Source organism: Sorex araneus, chromosome 3 (assembly GCF_027595985.1).
Source record: "Sorex araneus isolate mSorAra2 chromosome 3, mSorAra2.pri, whole genome shotgun sequence".
Lineage (NCBI taxonomy): Eukaryota > Metazoa > Chordata > Mammalia > Eulipotyphla > Soricidae > Sorex > Sorex araneus.
This window is the reverse complement of record NC_073304.1, coordinates 190,244,229-190,265,594: the sequence shown is the minus strand read 5'-3', so window position 1 is coordinate 190,265,594 and position 21,366 is coordinate 190,244,229. Positions and strand designations below refer to the sequence as shown.

The following is a 21,366-nucleotide window of genomic DNA, read 5'->3' as shown; positions in this document are numbered from 1 at the left end:
TGGCAGTTTGGGGTGGGGGGAGACGGGACTGGGGGGGTGGGAGGGACTCTGGGTTTACTGCTGGTGGAGAATGGGCACTGGTGAAGGGATGGGTTCTCAAACTTTGTGTGAGCACAAAAATGTATAAATCTGTAACTGTACCCTCACAGTGATTCACTAATTAAAAATTAAACAAAAAAGAAGTTTATCTGGACTTAATTACTAAAATACCAGAAATCCAAAACCGCACGACAAGTGACCATGGGCCCTCAAATGCTCTTCATTCTCAGCAATGGAAAGCAAATTATCAAGTGATGCCTTTACGGCAGGTCTGATTATTGGGGGGAAATTCCAAATAATAATAGTGAGTTTTCTGTTGAAATATTGAAAGTAATCAAAGTAAAGAGAAAGTAAAGTGAAAATCATCAGCCACACAGGCGGGGGGCGGGGGTGGGAGTGGGATGGGAGGGATACTGAGGTTCTTGGTGGTGGAAAATATGCACTGGTGAAGGGATAAGTGTTTGATAATTGTATGACTGATATTTAAGCCTGAAAGCTTTGTAACTTTTCACATGGTGATTCAATAAAAAATTTTTAAAAATTGAAAATATTTAATTTAAAGAACCATGGTTTACAAAGTAATCGATAATTGTTCTAGGCATACAATATTTCAACACCAGTCCCACCACCACTGTAAACTTCCCTTCACCAGTGTTCCCATACCCCATGCTCCTGCCCCTCCACCACCCCCTCCCCCCAGCTGCCATCTTGACAGGCACATTTCTATGTTTAGTGGTTCTAGTCTATTGTAGTTTAGATCTCATTTTCAGTGTTGTTGAGTCTATGTTGGGTACATAGCTATACTACTCTTCCAAATTACCAGTATACCCAAGGTCCCTGACCCCTGTCCCCCCATAAGTTCCCTTTCTCATCTTTCTTCTCCCCTCAATTTCTTTCCTTCTCTATCCTCCCTACACTCTGTGGTCACGGGTAATCTAGGCATCCCCCCTTTAAACCACTGCATTTCCTCATTCATTCTATTTATCACAGATAAGTGAGCTCATCCTGTGTTTGTCCTTATTCTTCTGGCTTACTTCATTCAAAATGATATCTTCCAGTTCCAAACAGATTGTAGCAGATTGCATCATTTCATCACTTTGCAACTGCATAATATTCCACTGGTTAATACACCACATCTTCAAAATCGATTCCCTATTATTGGACACCTAGGTTGATTCCTTATCTTAGCTATTTTACTAAGTGCTGCAATGAGTCATGTCCCTTTGAATGAATGGGGTTTTGTCTGGGCAAGTGTGAGATGTCCAAAAGTGGAATTGCTGGGTCATATGGCAGTTCCAATTTTATATTTACTGAGAACACCACTCCACTCCACCTGATTTCCACAGAGGTTATACCAGACAATGTTTCCACCAGCAGTGGATCACAGTTGCTTTTTCACAGCCCCACCAAAACAGATTGTTCCCATTACTTTTGATATGTGCCATTCTCACTGGTTTGAGATGATATTTCATTGTCATCTTGATTTGGGTTTCCCTAATGATAAGTGATGAACATTTTTTTTCATGTGCCTACTGGCTATCTCCCTGTTTTCCTTTGAGAAGTATTTGTTCATATCCTCTCCCCATAACTAGATAGGCTTTTTGGATTTTTTTGTTGATCTTTATATATTCTAAACATCAACCTGATTTGTTGAATGCAAATAGTTTTCCCATTCACTTAGTTGCTTTTAAATTTTAGCCCTTTCAACTTTCATCTTTCATTTCGATTAAACCATTGGGAAACACTCCTCTTTAATAACTATATTGATAATTCTTGGCTGAAGCGATAGCACAGTGGTTGGGCTTTCGCCTTTCACACCGTTGACCCATGTTCGAATCCTCCAGCCCTCTAGAGAGTCTGCCATGCTACCGAGAGTATGGAGCCCGCACGACAGAGACTGGCAAGCTACCTGTGTGTTGAATATGCCAAAAACTGTAACAATAAGTCTCTCAATGAGAGATGTTACTGGTGCCTGCTCGAACAAATCGATGAGCAATGGGATGACAGTTATACAGTGATTGATAATTCTTATATACTAGTTATAATTCTTTCAACTCATCTTTTATTCCAGTCACAGTTGCAGTAACCAGTTCTGCACAGTTATGAGTGTATTAATGCAATTTCTCACATATAAAGTCATATGAACCACATTGGAACTCGTCATAAATTTTTAAAGGATTTTGTTGAATCTTTTGATCAGTTTAAAACTGCACACATCTTGTTATACAATCATACATATTCATTATATGTGTTATAGCCATAATTTCTTTATATCACTTTGGATCTTTTCCCCCATTTTTATTAAGGTACAATGATTTACAATACTGTTAATAGTAATTTCATGCATAAATCTTTCCACTTACACACAGAATATCAATATCTCAATATCTCCACCAATATCTCTAGGACCTATCCCATCCACCACCCTCTCTCCCTTTCTAGGTAATCTCAGTTCTGTACAACAACTCTCCAGTTCCATTACCATTGATTATTTATTGTTTCTTTAAGTCACATGCATGAGGGAGGTCATTCTGCATCTGTCCTTTTGCTGCTTAGACTGATTTCACTCACTCCAGTTCTATCTACATAGCACCAAATTGCATTATTTCATTTTTTCTTATACCTGTGTTGTATTCCACTATGTATGTATACCACAGCTTCCTTCTCTAGTCATTTTTTCTCGGGAACTTGTGCTGTTTCCAGATCGCAGCTATTATAACAGCTTTATAAAAATTACAATATTGTAGTTAAATTCTCATGATCTCAAACATGCTGGGGCATTACAGAAATTTATTAAAATGCAATAATTTATTTAACCATGCCTTTATTATTTTATTAAAACTTAGAATTTCTCATTTTTTACTTCTATGATCACTACTACTATGGGAATATATTTTTGTAGTTTTTTTTTACCACAATCACTTTGTTTTTGTGAGGTTTTTGGTCATTTGCTTATTTATTCATCGGTCATACTTCAGTTTACTTCTTAGAGCAACAGAGGGGAAAATGTTGACCTCCCAAGACCTAAATTCACTTCTGAGGGAATCTCAAGATTCTAAACCTCAACTTGAGAATTTGTTAAAATTCTAGTGATTTATACAAAAAGTCACACTTACTTAACAGCTTGAATTATATAACTAGAACAATTTAAAAAGATTATCTTGGAATAAAGACACATAGTCAGGGGAACAGCTTCCTTTTAAAAATGTATCTAGAGGTTAGAGAAATATTACAGTGGGTAGAGCATTTTTCTTACATGTAGCAGACCTGGGTTCAATCATGATATTCCATATGGTCCAGAGTCCACCAGAAGTGATCCCTCAGCATAGAGTAAGAAGTAAGCCCTGGGCACTGAGTGTCACCCAAAATTTTAAAAAATAATAAAAAATTTAATTTATGTCTGGATCAATATTCTAACTTAATATCAAAACAGTAGGTAAACAACGTAAATCAAAATCTTTACCTTCCTCAATGAAAGAGGATTTTCCTTTTGCTAAAGACTCTCCCCAATGCTCCTTTCATGTCTTTGTTCCTCAGGCTGTAGATGAATGGATTCAACATGGGGGTCACCACGGTGTACATCATAGCCATGACAGTTTCCTTGACAGCAGAGTTGTTAGATGATGGAATTAAGTAGAGACCAATAATTGTCCCATAGAACAGTGACACCACAGTGAGGTGGGAGCCACAGGTGGAGAAGGCTTTGCGAATACCCCTGGCTGAAGGGACCTTGAGAATAGAGGAGACGATCCGGGCATAGGACATGATGATCAGGAGAAATGGGATAACAAGAACGAGTCCTCCCATGATAAAGATAACCAACTCATTAACTTGAGTGTCAGAACATGACAGCTTCAGCAGAGCAGACAAATCACAGAAAAAGTGGGGGATCACATTGTCTGCACAAAAACGCAGTCTGGCCATGAGCAGAGTGTGCAACATGGCATGGAATGTGGTCAGAACCCATGACAGCACCACCAGGGACAGGCAGAGCTGAGGGCTCATGATGGTGTTGTAGTGTAAAGGGAAGCAGATGGCCACATAGCGGTCATAGGCCATGGCTACCAGGAGAAAGCTCTCTAGGTCTCCGAAAAACAGGAAGAAGTACATTTGAGTCAGGCACCCGGCATAGGGGATGGACGGGACTTGGCTCTGCATGTTCTGCAGTAATTTGGGCATTGTGACAGAGGAAAAACAGAGGTCCGAGAAAGATAAGTTGCTGAGAAACATATACATGGGTGTGTGGAGATGAGGGTCAAGGCGAATGAGGACAATGATGAGCAGGTTTCCCAGGACGGTCGTTAGGTACATAGCCAGAAACAGGACATAGAACAGGTTTTGATGCTCAGGATGAATTGGCAAGCCCAGGAGGAGGAAGTCAGAGACAACTGTCTGATTCTTTCCTATCATGTTCTCTGTCCAGAACCTTTAGAAAGAAATAATATAAACCACTAAAATCTAAAACTAAAAAACTATAAATTGAGCTCCCATTTGACCCCGCAATACCACTTCTGGGAAAAATACTAGGGACCCGAGTACACAGCAGAAGCATCTTCTGCACTTTCATATTCATTGTAGCATTTTTCACAATAGCCAAAATCTGGAAACAACCTAAGTGCCTAAGAACAGATGACTGGATAAAGAAACTATGGTACTTCTGTACAGTGGAATGCTACACGGTTGTTGGGAAAAATGAAGTAATGAGATTTGTCTATAAATGGATGGACATGGAAGTATCATGCTGAGGGAAATAAGTCAGAAGGCGAGGAACAGATATAAAATAACTGCATTCATTTGTGGGATATATATATAAGTAACTATATAAATATATGTATTTCCTATCATGTTCTCTGTCCAGAACCTTTAGGAAGAAATCATATGATCCACAAAATCTAAAGCTAAAAAACTTGAAATTGAGCTCCCATTTGACCCAGCAATACCACCTGAGTGTCTTGGGAGTGAAGGGCAATTAGGATAAAGAAGGAAGCAGTGTGACAATAGTAGATATAAATGACCATTTTAGACAGGAACTGACTGTTGAAAGTAGGTAGAGGAATACACCGAATAACTTTTCAGTATCAGTATTGCAAGACATAAGGCCCAACAGTAAAGAGAGGTGGGGGAGAAGTGCCTGCCATAGAGGCAGGTGTGGTGGGGGATAGAGGGCCAGAGGGAAACTTAGGACATTGGTGGTGTGAAATGTACACTGGTGAGGGACAGATGTTGAAACATTATAGGACTGAAACCCAATTTTGAAAAACTTTGTTATTGTGTATCTCACTCACTGTGATTAAGTTTAAAAATAGATTTTTAAAAACTGAATTGAAAGATGATCTTATTTCCGTGGTACATGAAATGTTCAGTGAAAATACAGTGACTCTCATCTTAGTCACCGTAACTTCTGAATTGCAGATCTCTACAGTCAGAAATAACTTTCTTTATTCAGTTACCTTTAACCTATAACAATATTTCATCATTTCTAAAAGACTCTTTAAAATACCTTTTGAGAAATAAACAAGTAGTTTTTCACACACCCGCCTGGATAGGCATCCTCGGTAACTGTAATTGGCTCCTGCTTTAATGGCATCTTACCTGTTGGTTTTCCTTGATACTTTTCCCCAAATATTCTTCTCTTATAATTCAACCTATTCCCTATTATAAACTCACTATAATATTTTGTACTATTAAATCTCATACGTAGAAGACTCTCTTACCTTGAAATCTGTATCTAGTTTCTTCAGGTTATTTTATTGAATCTCTTATGAGCATTTAAGCTAAAAAAAACTAGAGAAAATTTAGAACCTCACTCTAGTCTCTCTTAATTTCCTTTCTAGTTGCTCATATAAAAAAGAATCCAAGTGCATTTATCATACATCAAAGTTTTAGTTTAGTTACTTTTTCTCATCAACATTCAAAATTCCAGCAGGTCTAATAGATTCTTCAAGTGCTATAGATTCTCCTTCTCACTCATAAAGTGCATTTTCCAGTTTTAATCAGTATCTTGGAACACCTCACATCGTCTGTTTTGAACAATTGGATCTACCTCTTGCAGTCATCTCACTGCTTCCATCCTCACCCTCCAATAATATCTTCAGATTATGGCATTATAAATTTCTGGTCATAGTTTTTCCTCAAGTCTTAACAAGCTCTCATTTCTCTTAAGATAAAAGTAAAATATTTTATACAAGTACAAAAGTTGCTTCATCACACAACCCTTATCTCCACTGCTTCATCTGGCCCCACAATTAAATTCATGTTCTCTCTCCCGAAAGCTGGAGATAACCCACAATTCTTTCTTCCAGGCTATTTCACCTGTTGCTCCTCAACCTACCATCCTCCTCTCTCTGATTCCTCCACACTTAGCTTCCTCTGCTTATCTTCAATTAACTTACATGTCACTTGCTCAACTAAACTTTCGTATCTCCCAGACTAGCTGTAAACCCATTATTATGTTTCCACTGCCTCCAATGCTTGTTCTGTTGCATCAGTGTCCTGTAGGTTGTTTATAGTTGTCTTCCCTACCAGTTGTGTACTCTATTCATTACAAACCATATCTGTATTCTTTGCTGCAGGAAGACCATTGCCTGGCATACTACCATGTGATACCTCATGTTTCACAAATGTTTATTAACTGACCCTCAGACTAAGGTATTAGTTACTCCAACTTGAAAATAACAGATTAGGAGAGATAGTGCAGTATTGGGGTACTCACATGTGGCAGACCTTGGTTCAATCCCCATAACTCTATGTTCCCCCGAGCACTGCCAAGAGTAAGGAGAACAGAGTCAGGAGAAATCCCTGAGTATGGCAAGATATCGGCCTCAAAAAAAAACTAAAATTAGTTTAAAATATCAAATTTTCTTTTAAATTATAATCACTAATCCAACAAAATCCTTTCAGAACTCAGGTACTTACCAGTTTTAACCATTTAACACTAATTTGACATTTTATTACAGAATGCATGTTTTAAAAGTTGTATCTTGAAAAAAATATTAGGGTATTTCATATATACTACCCTTTTTTACTACTACAAGTCATACATAAAATATAGATAGAAATGTCAGGATGGATGGATGGGTATAGATAGAGATTAGATAGACATGGAGAAGCCCTACTGATATCTATTCTCCAGAAACCCTGATCAATACATTTTGATCTACATCAAAGCTGACAAAATATAGTATAAACAATAAGGTTTGGGTAAACTCCTTCATTAGAAAAATATAACTGAGTTCAACTACTAGAATTTTTACCTTGCTGTGCTTTGCAATCCAACAATATTTACATATTTCCTTTGTGGATTTTATATATTGTCACTAAAGTGGGAAGAAACATCTAGGAGATACCTTCTCTAAAAAGCCTTCTCTGCTTTTGTGCCCTCTGGAAAAGCCCCTCTCTTGAGCATGCTTCTCTCTCTCTTTTCTCTCTCTCTCTCTCACACACACACACTTTCTCTCCTCACTCTTCTTTAAATTTCTTTCAATAAAAACCATTTTTGCTTCACTTTTAAAAATCTAGGGCAATACTTCTAAAATATATTTGCCCAGAAGTTCTGTTAAACACTGATTTTGATGCAGTAGTCCATCTTCTACTTTTTAATTATTTTAGTCCACACCCAGCGATGCTCATGACTTACTCCTGGCTCTGTGCCAGGGAATCATTCCTGGCAGGGCCTGGGGGACTAAAAGTGGTGCCAAGGATCAAACCCAGCTGTTATTTGCAAAGCACTATCACTCTGGCAGCTTCTACATTTTTAATTAACAACAGGCAAGGAATGACCCTGATGTGACCCCTGAAAAATACCTTCTGTAGCAAGAATGTATTATGCTTCTAAAAATAAAATTGGGATCAGAAAGGTATACCTTACATGTGACTGACCTAGTTTGTTTCCCTGGCACCACATATAGTGCCCTCAACAACATCAGAAGTGATACCTGAGCACAGAACCAGGAGTAAGCAATGAACCCTGCTGGATATGACCCCAAAACAAAAAATATTAGCACTCCGCCTTAGGTAAATTTAATCACAGTCTCTTGAGGACTCCTCTGAAAAGTTTTCTCATATTCCCAGATGATGCCAAAATAAAAAGAAGGGCTCAGGATATTACAAAAAGTTTACCTCAAGAGTTATAATTATGTTGAAAGTATACAGTCTTGTGATCTACATTGTGGAGAAGTTTTAGAAGGCAGAGAGGTAAGGAAAAGGAAGATCATCAAACCTGCAGATTCCAAGCATAATATCATACAACTTGGGTATCAAGAACCTCAGGCATGACTATTGAGGAAGCTCAAAAGTCAAGTGTACAACATTTGCATTCAGAAAGATTGAGTTCAACCCATTAGCCATGAACTAGAAGCAGCCCTTGAGCACTAACAGGTGTGTTCCACTTCCCCCTCCACACACACACACACACACAACACTCAAGTTGGAAGGACCCTAAGTATCTAGTTATTCTCAATATGCCCAACTTACTCAGTGTGTCTGTGGGTGACTCCAGGACCCTGACCTAAAGTCCTGCTCCACTTTATCCACTGAGGAACATAAAGTAACAGCCTTTGTAACTTCACCTGAATCTGCCAAGACCCTTCTCAAATCTCCTATTTACACATCACTGGACCTGAAGAACCCTGGATCTCATGAGAATCCAGGTCCTGGAGGAAGTTATTAAAGAAAAAGTAATTACAGATATTTCTGAGTTGGAGGGGGCGGAAGAGGTGCGGAACTGTCTCAGAGTACTGGAACAGAGTGTTTACAGTCACCCATCACAACTATTACTCTGGGGAAAGGTAGAGATGGAGTAAGACTTGTGTTATACAGATAATTAATCACTGTCTCTAAAGGATGGGTAGTCGTGTGGGGTAGGCATACAATATTCCAACACCAATCCTACCACCAGCAGTATCATGTGGAAACAGACCTGAAATTTGGGGAGGCAGAGGAGAATGCTTTGAATAAGTCACAAAACAAAGCTGGAACAAGACTGTGACTATCCTAAAACACCCTAGGAATTTTACCTTGAGCTCATGGTCTTCAAAGCAGAATACTACTACTGAGAAATGCATATTTCAGAAAGACACCCCCCCTCCATCCGTGTGGCAATTCCTCCTAAACTAACCTAAGGGTAGAAGAACAAGTGGTTAACTACTATCAGATTTCTGCAACCCACCAAGTGTAGCAATACAGAAAGGGGTGAAATAAGTGAAAAAATGAGCTTTCTGGATCACCTTCCTCAGAACATAAGGACAAGCACCACCAATTTACATTCAATATAGGTATTTTTAGCTTCCTCACATCTTTGGGAAAATCTTAATATCAACCCCACTATGACCACCCTCCACATGTATCTGATTATTTCTGTTATCCCTCTCATAATCTAAAATTGATCACAATATCAAAGTTGACACATTACATCTTCCAGATACCCACTCCATTTCTCTTTGCCTCGGCTGGATGAAGTTCTGTAGAGTGGTACAGTACAAACATTCATACCCAGGAGTCAGGATCCTCATTTGTTTGGCTTTGTTGGGTGATGTGTTATGGTTTATATTAACACTTATTATTAGCACTGTAGCACTGTCGCACTGTCATCCTATTGTTCATCGAGTTCCTCGAGCAGACACCAGTAATGTCTCCATTGTGAGGCTTGTTGTTACTGTTTTTGGCATATCAAATATGCCACAGGTGTGTTTCCATATCTCACCCACACGGCAGAGGCTTGCCAGGCTCTGCCGTGTGGGTGAGATATGCATAGTTACTTGCCGGGCTCTCCGAGAGGGACAGAGGAATCGAACCTGGGTTGGCCACGTGCAAGGCAAACACCCTACCCACTGTGCTATCGCTCTAGCATCATGAAAATACTCAATAAAAGCCAAAATAATTTCCTAGAATTTTAGATATATTCCTCTGCCTCATTTTTTTAGAGCAACCCACTTTTTCCCAGGCAATGGTATAATGAAACCAGGTAAAAAGGCAACATTTCTTTTTATTTTGGTTCATGTGAAAACCACAAAGTGTCTAGTTGGTAAATTCAATTTTCATTTCTTTAAAAATATTTAATTTAAAAAACCATGGTTTACAAAGTAATCGATAATTGTTTTAGGCATACAATATTCCAATACCAGTCTCACCACCACTGTATACTTCCCTTCACCAGTGTTCCCATACCCCATCCTCCTTCCCCTCCACTTCCCCCTCCCCCCAGCTGCCATCTTGACAGGCACTTTTCTGTGTTTAGTGGTTCTAGTCTGTTGTAGTCTAGATCTCATTTTCAGTGTTGTTGAGTACGTGCTTTGGGTACAAAGTTATACCTCCCTTCCAAATTATCAGTATACCCAAGGTTCCTGACCCCTGTCCCCCCATTATTTCACTTTCTCATCTTTCTTTCTCCCTCAATTTCTTTTCTTTTATTGTTGTTGTTTTTTAGTTTATTTTTAATTAGAGTCATCGTGAGGGTACAGTTACAGATCAATACATCTTTGTGCTCATGCTTCCCCCATACAAAGTTCGATAACCCATCCCTTCACCAGTGCCCATTCTCCACCACCCGTAAACCCAACATCCCTCCCCCCCTCCCCAGTCCCATCTCCCCCCACCCCACCCTGCCACTATGGCAGGGAATTCCCTTTTGTTCTCTCTCTCTGATTAGGTGTTGTGGTTTGCAATAAAGGTGTTGAGTGGCCATTGTGTTCAGTCTCTAGTCTGTATTCCGCCCGCCTCACCCTTCCCCCACATGACCTCCAACCACATTTTACTTGGTGGTCCCTTCCCTGAGTTACCCAGAATGAGAGACCAGCCTCCAAGCCATGGAAACAATCTCCTGGTACTTATTTCTACTATTCTTGGGCATTAGTCTTATAGTCTATTATTCTATATTCCACAGATGAGTGCAATCTTTCTATGTCTGTCTCTCTCTTTCTGACTCATTTCACTTAGCATGATACTTTCCATGTTGATCCACTTATATGCAAACGTCATGACCTCATTTTTTCTAACAGCTGCATAGTATTCCATTGTATAGATGTACCAGAGTTTCTTCAACCAGTCATCTGTTCTAGGGCGCTCGAGTTTTTTCCAGATTCTGGCTATTGTAAACAGTGCTGCGGTGAACATATAAGTGCATATGTCACTTTGACTATACTTTTTGGCTTTTCTGGGATATATTCCCAGCAGTGGTATTGCTGGGTCAAATTCTCCCTCAATTTCTGTCCTTCTCTATATTCCCTATACTCTGTGTTCAAATTTCTGTCCTTCTCTATATTCCCTATACTCTGTGGTCACGGGTAATCTAGACATCCCCCCTTTAAACCACTGAATTTTCTCATTCATTCTATTTATCACAGATAAGTGAGTTCATCCTGTTTGTCCTTATTTTGGCTTACTTCACTCAACATGATATCTTCTGGTTCCAAAAAGGTTGTAGCAGATTGCATCATTTCATCACTTCGCAACTGCATAGTATTCCACTGTGTAAATATACCACATCTTCAATAATCAATTCACCTGTTATTGAGCACCTAGGTTGACTCCTTATCTTAGCTATTTACTAAGTGCTGCAATGAGTCATGTCCCTTTGAATGAATGGGTTTTTGTCTGGGCAAGGGTGGAGATGTCCAAAAGTGGAATTGCTGGGTCATATGGCAGTTCAATTTTATGTTTACTGAGAACACCACTCCACTCCACCTGATTTCCACAGAAGTTATACCAGACAATGTTCCCACCAGCAGTGTATCACAGTTGTTCTTTCACATCCCCACCAACACAGATTGTTCCCATTACTTTTGATATGTGCCATTCTCACTGGTGTGAGATGATATTTCATTGTCATCTTGATTTGGATTTCCCTAATGATAAGTGATGAACATTTTTTTCATGTGCCTACCAGCTATCTCCCTGTTTTCCTTTGAGAAGTATCTGTTCATATCCTCTCCCCATTGTTAGATAGGCTTTTTGGATTTTTTATTGTTGTTGTTGATCTTTATGTATTCTGAATATCAACCTGATTTGTTGAATGCAAATACTTTTCCCATTCACTTAGTTTCTTTACATTTTAGCCCCTTCAACTTTCATCTTTCATTTCAATAAAACCATTGGGAAGCACTCCTCTTTAATAACTATATTGATACTTCTTGTATCATCATCCCGTTGTCAAATTTCTCGAGCAGTCTCAGTAACGTCTCCATTCGTCCTAGCCCTGAGATTTTTGAAAGCCTCTATTTACTCGTCCTTCCCAACAATGCCACATTGGAGGCTCTTTCAGGGTCAGGGGAATGAGACCCAGCATTGTTACTGGTTTTGGCATATGAATACACCATGAGGAGTTTGCGAGGCTCTCCTATGTGGGCAGGAAACTCTCAGTAGCTAGCCAGGTTCTCCCAGAAGGAGAACTAGGCTATAAGATGTCATTTCCAGGAGTTGGTTTTAAGTCTCTGGATGTGGGCCCCTGGTGGGATTACACAGCACCGGGAACAGTCCATGGGTGTGACTGCCTAGCTACTGGAAAATGGGAAGTCTGGGTAGAAGAGGCCCATTCCCAATCCGAGCAGGTTTAGAGGTCTCAGCCCCGAGTCCCTCTGCCGGTTCCTTCATGCATGATTCTCGCCCAAACGTGTGGAGAGGGGCCTTGAGCATGGCTGTGGCTAAGCTCTGGAGGTCTTTGGCCCAGGAGCGCTGCTCAGGTTGGGGAGGGAAGCTGGAGCCGATTCCCTCCAAGGGCGCCGGGGAAGACAGTCAGGTGCACAGGCAAGAGACTCTCTGCTTCTTGTATACTATTTATAATTCTTTCAACTCATCTTTTATTCCAGTCACAGTTGCAGTAACCAGTTCTGCACAGTTATGAGTGTATTAATGCAATTTCTCACATATAAAGTCATATGAACCACATTGGAACTCGTCATAAATTTTTTTTTTTTTTTTTCGTCATAAATTTTTAAAGGATTTTGTTGAATCTTTCGATCAGTTTAAAACTGCCAACATCTTGTTATACAATCATACATATTCATTATATGTGTTATAGCCATAATTTCTTTATATCACTTTGGATCTTTTAAAAAATAATAGCTCCCTATTTTTATTAAGGTACAATGATTTACAATACTGTTAATAGTAATTTCATGCATAAATCTTTTCACTTACACACAGAATATCAATATCTCAATATCTCCACCAATATCTCAAGGACCTATCCCATCCACCACCCTCTCTCCCTTTCTAGGTAATCTCAGTTCTGTACAACAACTCTCCAGTTCCATTACCATTGGCTATTTATTGTTTCTTTATGTCACATACATGAGGGAGGTCATTCTGCATCTGTCCTTTTGCTGCTAAGACTGATTTCACTCACTCCAGTTCTATCTATACAGCACCAAATTGCATTATTTCATTTTTTCTTATACCTGTGTTGTATTCCACTATGTATATATACCACACCTTCCTTCTCTAGTCATCTTTTTTCGGGAACTTGTGCTGTTCCCAGATCTCAGCTATTATAACAGCTTTTTAAAAATTCCAATATTACAGTTATATTCCCATGCTCTCAAACATGGTGAGATAAATAAAATAGATTTAATAAATAAAATAAGATAAACAAAATGATAATTATTATTTTAATAAATTACAGAAATTTATTATTAAAATGCAATAATTTATCTAATCATGCCTTTATTATTTCTTTAAGTTAGGATTTCTCATTTTTTACTTCTATGATCACTACTGCTATGGGAACATATTTTTGTAGATTTTTCTTTAACACAATCACTTTGTTTTTGTGAGGTTTTTGGTCGTTTGCTTATTTATTCATCGGTCATACTTCAGTTTATTTCTTAGAGCAACAGAGGGGAAATGTTGACCTCCCAAGACCTAAATTCACTTCTGAGGGAATCTCAAGATTCTAAACCTCAACTTGAGAATTTGTTAAAATTCTAGTGTTTATAAAAAAAAGTCACACTTACTTAACAGCTTGAATTATATAACTAGAACAATTTAAAAAGATTATCTTGGAATAAAGACACGTAGTCAGGGGAACAGGTTCCTTTTAAAAATGTATTAGAGGTTAGAGAAATATTACAGTGGGTAGAGCATTTTTCTCACATGTAGCAGACCTGGGTTCAATCATGATATTCCATATGGTCCAGAGTCCACAGAAGTGATCCCTCAGCATAGAGTTAGGACTAAGCCCTGAGCACTCAGTGTCACCCAGAATTTTAAAAAAATTTTAAATTTAATTTATGCCTGGATTAATATTCTAACATAATATCAAAACAGTAGGTAAACAACGTAAATCAAAATCTTTACCATTCTCAATGAAAGGGGATTTTCCTTTTGCTAAAGACTCTCCCCAATGCTCCTTTCATGTCTTTGTTTCTCAGGCTGTAGATGAATGGATTCAACATGGGGGTCACCACGGTGTACATCATAGCCATGACAGTCTCCTTGACAGTAGAGTTGTTAGATGATGGAATTAAGTACAGACCAATAACTGTCCCATAGAACAGTGACACCACAGTGAGGTGGGAGCCACAGGTGGAGAAGGCTTTGCGAATACCCCTGGCTGAAGGGACCTTGAGAATAGAGGAGACGATTCGGGCATAGGACATGATGATCAGGAGAAATGGGATAACAAGAATGAGTCCTCCCATGATAAAGATAACCAACTCATTAACTTGAGTGTCAGAACATGACAGCTTCAGCAGAGCAGACATGTCACAGAAAAAGTGGGGGATCACATTGTCTGCACAGAAACGCAGTCTGGCCATGAGCAGAGTGTGCAACATGGCATGGAATGTGGTCAGAACCCAGGACAGCACCACCAGGGACAGGCAGAGCTGAGGGCTCATGATGGTGTTGTAGTGTAAAGGGAAGCAGATGGCCACATAGCGGTCATAGGCCATGGCTACCAGGAGAAAGCTCTCTAGGTCTGCAAAAAACAGGAAGAAGTACATTTGAGTCAGGCACCCGGCATAGGGGATGGACGGGACTTGGCTCTGCATGTTCTGCAGTAATTTGGGCATTGTGACAGAGGAAAAACAGAGGTCCGAGAAAGATAAGTTGCTGAGAAACATATACATGGGTGTGTGGAGATGAGGGTCAAGGCGAATGAGGACAATGATGAGCAGGTTTCCCAGGACGGTCGTTAGGTACATAGCCAGGAACAGGACATAGAACAAATTTTTCTGGTCTGGTTCTATAGGCATGCCAAGGAGGACAAACTCTGAGATGAAGGTTTGATTTCTTATCATGCTCTGTGTCCAATATCTTTAGGAGAAAAAAAAGTGTCCATTAAAAAATGAGTCAAATGAACATATTTCTATGATATATGGTGTAGTAGTTTGTCTACAATAATTTTACCCTCATTATCTGTGATAACCTCTGTGATCCAAAACAAACATTGCTGAATCCAAGCCACATTCCAAACTTATTTTCTTCATTTCTCATTAATATCTAATGGTGATTTTTCCCTCCCTTCTAAAACCTTCTTGTCTCTTCAGGTTCTGGGTCTTCTTGGATTCTCCTGACACTCTCCTGGCTAGGCATTCTCAATAACTCTGATGGGTTTCAATAACTCTGATGGGTTTCTTCTCTAATAGTATTTTATATATTGGTGTTTCCTGGGCTGGAGCGATAGCACAGCGGTTGGGCATTCTCCTTTCATGCGGCCGACCCGAGTTCGATTCCTCCGCCCCTCTTGGAGAGCCGGCAAGCTACCAAGAGTATCAAGCCCTCAAGGCAGAATCTGGCAAGCTACCCATGCGTATTGGATATGCCAAAAACAGTAACAATAAGTCTCTCAATGAGAGACGTTACTGGTGCCCGCTCGAACAAATTGATGAGCAATGGGATGACAGATAGACAGGTGTTTCCTGGGTACTTTTCCTAAATGCTGTACACTTATGTTTCTACATATGCAGTCTAAAATAAACCTTTCCTGTGGCAATTAATTACAGCTAGACCCCCTGGGGAAACCTCCGTCTGCTTCAGAACTGTACTGTCAATTGCCTGGTGGTTACCTCCTTAAAGAACAGCATATCTTCAATTGAACCAATTCAAAATGGAAATCATGATTTTAGCCTGTTCACTTTTCCAAGTCTCTCATTAGTAAAATAAATTCTAATTCAAGCTAAAAATTAAGAGTTTACTTTCAATTCCTTTCTGGTACAATCAACATCAAATCTATCAAGTTCTATATGTTTTGTCATTTTAGTTTTCTGTCGCTTTCATCCACTTCTATCCCAATTCTTGATATCTGGGTCAGTTATCTTCCAAGTCTTGACTAAATTATTGAAACAGTTTCTTAAATTTATCTTCCTTCTTCCAACTTCACTTTCTTTTCATCTCTTCACATTATAACACTCAGTAATGAAAACCTGTTTATCATTAAAGTTCTAATGGATTTTTTTGTTGCTCTTAAAATAAAAGTAAAATACCTTTCAAGGGTCCTCAAAAGTGCCTCATGACCTGATCTTTACCTACCTTTACACCTTCCTCAGGCACTACAGTGACACACATTTCCCTCATAGTAATGTTGAGCTTAAAAGTCACAATTCACAGAATGTTTGCACTTATAAGGAAACACAGTAGGAGAGTAAGGCCCAAAAGACAACAGAAATCAAGGGCAGAACTTCCCCTTAGTAAGAAGCCTGCCACAGTCAGGACGAGTGGCTAGAATAGTAAAAGGGATCATTATAACAGTGACATGGGGCAGTGGTCACTCTGGATGAGAACTGGGCATTAAATGAGATCAAGGGATTTGCATGATACATTTTCAGTAACAGTATTGCAAACCACAGTGCCTAAAAGGGGAAAAAGGGAAAAGTGTGTGTCACAAAGGCAGGCTTGGTAGGGAGTGAGGGTGCAGGAAGGAAACTAGGGACAATGGTGGAGAAAAGAGAACACTGGTGAAGGGACTGATGGTCAAACATTGTATGTCTGAAACTTGATCACGAGTAACTGTAATTCATGGTGATTCGATTTTTTAAAGAAAATTAAATTTAAAAATGAAATCCCAATCATTTCTTGCAGCCAATCTGCACTCCTGTATCTAGAATCTAGCTCTTTACATTCCTCTTTACTGGCTTGCACCTACTTATCATTCCAACACATTACATAACATTTACTCGGCTAAACCCACCTTGCTTTTCCATACCAAATGAGAACCTGCTATAGCAATGCTGTTTTAGAAACATATACTCAATGTTTTATTTTGTTTATAGCTATTTTCCCTATGGGATAGTGAACTCGATCTGGGAAAGATCAGGTCTGCCTTCAAGACAGAAGTAGTGTCTACACCCAGTATGGTGCCCACACCTGGCACAGTGCTTATGTGTACCTGATGGTTCCTCAGTACTTACTTACTGCACTTCAGGCTGAGACACACATTCCTCAGCTTTAAAGACAGCAAAGTCCTATTGAGTTAGAATTTCTAGGGCCAGAGAAATAGTACAGGAATAAAGATGCTTGCCTTGCACTCAGCCAACCCCAGCTCATCCCAGTACCAAGTATGGTCCCCTGAGCACCAATACGATTGATCCCTGAGCAAAGGGCCAGAGTAAACCCTGGGCACCACTGGGTGTGGTTCCAAAATAAAAAGTTAGAATGTCTAGTCCTACTAAATCCTATCAGAATAAAACTTAGTTTGGGGTAATTACATTTCCTGAACGTAACCAAGAACTCGTGAAAAATGTTGAACTACCTCAACACACTACTCTTTATTCTAGAAAGACACATTCTTGGGTTTTTTCATTATTTCTATTCCCTCAGGATTCTGTGAAGTTGCTATAGTGAGGGGAATTAACTTGATGGAGAACCTTAGTAATTTGGCAACAAAATAATAAAGATAATTTCTACCCTTGAAAAACTACTTCAGTTCCTCTTCTTCTTCTCATAGCCATATCAAAGAGAATAGCCCCAAGCTAAGTAGAGTACATTAAAAATACAGAATGAAGGCTGGAGCAATAGTAAAGTTGGTAGGGCTCCTGCCTTGCATGATGCTAACCTGGATTCACTCCCCAGCACCTCATATGGTCGCCAAAGCACTGCCATGAGTGATTTCCTAAGTGAAGAACCAGGAATAAGCCTCAGCATTGCCAGGTGTGGCCCCAAAAATCAAAACAAAAATATATGGAAGATTCCTTCCCCAAAGAAGCATGACTAAACCAACCTTATTGATTCTCCTGAATAGGTCATATTGTAATTTTTACATGTGAACCAAACGTGCTACAGTTATATTTGTGAAGAAGGAATCAAATAGAGATGCATTTGCTAATTTCCCAGAATTATGCTGACCCCATAAATGAGTGAAATCTGTTTCTAGTGTCAAAAATCTCATTAGGAATCACAAATCAAAGAGCCAGCAGTTTGCAGATGCTATCATTGATCGGCATATCAACTTCAGCTGCTTCATTAATGATTTTCTCATGTTTCTTACCTATCGAATCAGTAGTTTTCTGTCTAGATTGAACACCAGAATCACAAAGGACAGATCTTCAGAATTTAGACTACCATTAAATTCTAACTTTGATTTAGTAAAACAGTGATGCTATAAAGTTCTATATAAGCAAAAATTTCACATTTATTGATACCAATTCTGATAGGTCTACAAATTGCATTGAGAAACACAGGCAATGTTTTGAATTAATTATAGTTCAGGTAGCTACAAAAAATTTTATATCAACATACAAAATTCTGTACACTGAAGAGGAAAAGACATACATTGGATGCACTGTAATATAAATTCAATAAGTATAAATCTTTAATATAAATGCAGATTATACACCCTTATCCAATAAATTTAATCAGAATCTCTGGGAAGTGGTATCTAGCTAAAATATTTTAAATCTTCTAAGATAATTCAAAGAGTCTAGCTACAAACTTCTGGGTTAATATTATTACCCCAGATATATCCTATGTTTAAAATATCTTTTAGAATAAAAATATTTTAATATCAATAAACATATTCCTACACTGCAGGGATGTTTTGAGAGGCAGTGAGGTCAGGCAATGAGGCATTATATCTGAAAACTCTAGCAACACATCATACTACTTGGAGTATCAAGACCTTTGGGGTTGAAGACCCTTAGGCAACATAGGCAACATGCTTATTCTCCATCTTCCCAACTTACCCAGTGTGTCTGTGGGTGACTCCAGGACCCTGACCCAAGATCCTGCTCTCCTTTATTCTCCGAGAAACATAAAGTAACAGCCCTTGCATCTATCACCTGGATCTGCAAAGTCCCTCCTCACATCTCCCATTTATACATCCCTAGAACTGAGGGACCCTGGATCCCACAGGAATCCAGATCCTAGAGGAAGTCATTAAAGAAAAAGCAATTACCCAGATCTCTCTGGGAAAAAAAGGCTCAAAGTTCTGGAGCACAGTGTTTACAGTCACTTATCACACCTATGTTTTGTGAGGAAGTGGAGATGGAGAAAGATTTAATCACTGCCTATAAGGGATTGGCAGCAGTTATGTGGGAATAGACCTGACATTTGGATAAAGGAGAATGTTGGGAAGAAGCCATGAAACAAGCAAGAAAAAGACTTCAAATATCCTAAAACATCCTAGGAATGTAGGTTTTATTTTATGAGCACGGCCTCATGCTATTCAGATCAGAGTACCACCACGAGAACACATTTCAGAAAGATTCCCATTGTGGTAATTCCTCCTAAACTAATCCAAGGGAGAAGAAACAACTGTAGTTAACTAGTATCAGATTTATGCAATCCACTAAGTGTAGTTATATAGAAAAGAATCAATAAGAGAAAAGATGATCCTTCTGGATCATGTTAAATCCTTCCTCAGAACAGAAAAAGGACCTTCAATTTGTGTTTCATTGAGATATGCCTTTCTTTTTTTGAAAGCATAGTATCAACCCAACACCACCACCACCTCTATAGTTTGTCGGATTACCAATTAATTTCCTGCTCTCCTTATCATTCAGGAAATTTCCTAACTGTGCAAAGAAGCCTAAATTTCCATTGTTAATTTGAACTGAATTATTGTATGGCAACTCCTTGTTTGCCTACTGGTTCAGTAATTCTTCAGACATGTAGAATCAAAAAATGAATCCTCACTTGTGGCAGTACAAATATTAAAGTCAGAATCCAAAATGGGAACACAGCTGTCTCATCTTCCAGTAGAACAGAATCACTGAAACAATGCTGCTAGATAAATTCCTCTCTTGGGTGCTGACATATTTTGCACATCACTCAGATTTTCTGCTATCAACTTTTATTATAGTCACAATAGCAGTAAATAGTTCCACATAGATACAGTATAACTGCATTACTTCATGTCTGTGTTCTATATCCTGCCTGTTTTCTTCATTCCAAATAGTGGAATATCACGGGAAGTCAACTTAACAGCATACAATCACAATCTGAAATTCTAGGAACTTAATGGCCCATAAACCAACCCTTAAATAACAGGTACTGAAAGGAAAAGTATTTTTCCCATTTTTAACTACAGTGACTACTCCTGTGATACATTTCATCAAACTTTATTCACTCCTAGTGGTTTAATAAACAACAGTATTGGCTTTCTCTTCTTTCCTTTCAGTGTTTTTTCATGATTTTTATTTAGGCACCATGATTTACAATGCTGCTAATAGTAGCTTCAGGCATACAATGTTCCAACACCAAACCCACACATTATCTCATATTTTCAAATACGCTACTTGCAAATGAAACTTTTCATACTTTCTATATTTTTGGAAACTGTACAAAAAAATAAGATTCATCAGGCAAGCCCAAAACATTGGGAGAGGGAAGCAAAATTTATAAGCAAATTATTTGGTTTACTAATTCATTAGTTCTGCTACTACACCTTGATTTACAGACTAAATTATGGCTGTAATAACACCATACATGAGTTTCTATACAAAACATACAACACATTCTACAGAACATTATACCAATCCTCTGGAAGTGATCTCCCCAAATGGCAGTAAAACTAATTCTTTAGTAGACACTACGTGTAAAGCTAGAAAAAAACTTGCCATCATCCACCATGTCCTTCTTTCATGTACTTTTCAAGGGCTTTTTTCCACCTGGATGGTTATGTTAACCTTGACCCCTCTACCTGCTTACTCCATGGATTAGTGACTAATAGTGATTCAAAAGAATGAGGGAAAGGGGTAAAACAAGACTACAAATGTGCTTCAAAAGACCAAAGTAAATAAAGGACTAAATGCACACACATATATATAACATACAAATATTAATATTCAAATGCATGTTTCAATAAATGTGACTTGTATTTAATTGAAAAATATCACATTCTCCCATAGCTTGATTTCAGATGTGTACTCTTGATTTTTTTACCCTCTGAAAGTCTGT

General features: G+C 38.7%; 2 protein-coding genes across 3 annotated transcripts; both read right to left on the bottom strand.

Moving 5' to 3' along the window:
* Positions 1-3,507: 3,507 nt before the first annotated feature.
* Positions 3,508-4,449, bottom strand: LOC101555525 (olfactory receptor-like protein DTMT). The gene has a single exon (XM_004605242.2). It carries the CDS (start codon positions 4,447-4,449, stop codon positions 3,508-3,510), a length of 942 nt encoding a protein of 313 aa, XP_004605299.2.
* A 9,884-nt stretch (positions 4,450-14,333) lies between these two features.
* LOC129403563 (olfactory receptor-like protein DTMT) lies at positions 14,334-16,365 on the bottom strand. 2 transcript variants are annotated; one of them, XM_055132422.1, is made up of 2 exons: positions 16,355-16,365; positions 14,334-15,264 (listed from the first exon to the last, which is right to left on the bottom strand). In XM_055132422.1, exons 1-2 carry the CDS (start codon positions 16,363-16,365, stop codon positions 14,334-14,336), a joined length of 942 nt encoding a protein of 313 aa, XP_054988397.1. The 2 variants fall into 2 exon arrangements, with proteins under 2 accessions (XP_054988397.1, XP_054988398.1); XM_055132423.1 differs by lacking the exon at positions 16,355-16,365 and having other exon boundaries at positions 14,334-15,272.
* Positions 16,366-21,366: the final 5,001 nt, after the last annotated feature.

What these genes read in the sequence shown, in the direction of transcription:
- LOC101555525 (XM_004605242.2), bottom strand. Translation starts at nt 4,449, where the DNA reads ATGATAGGAAAGAATCAGACAGTTGTCTCTGACTTCCTCCTCCTGGGC.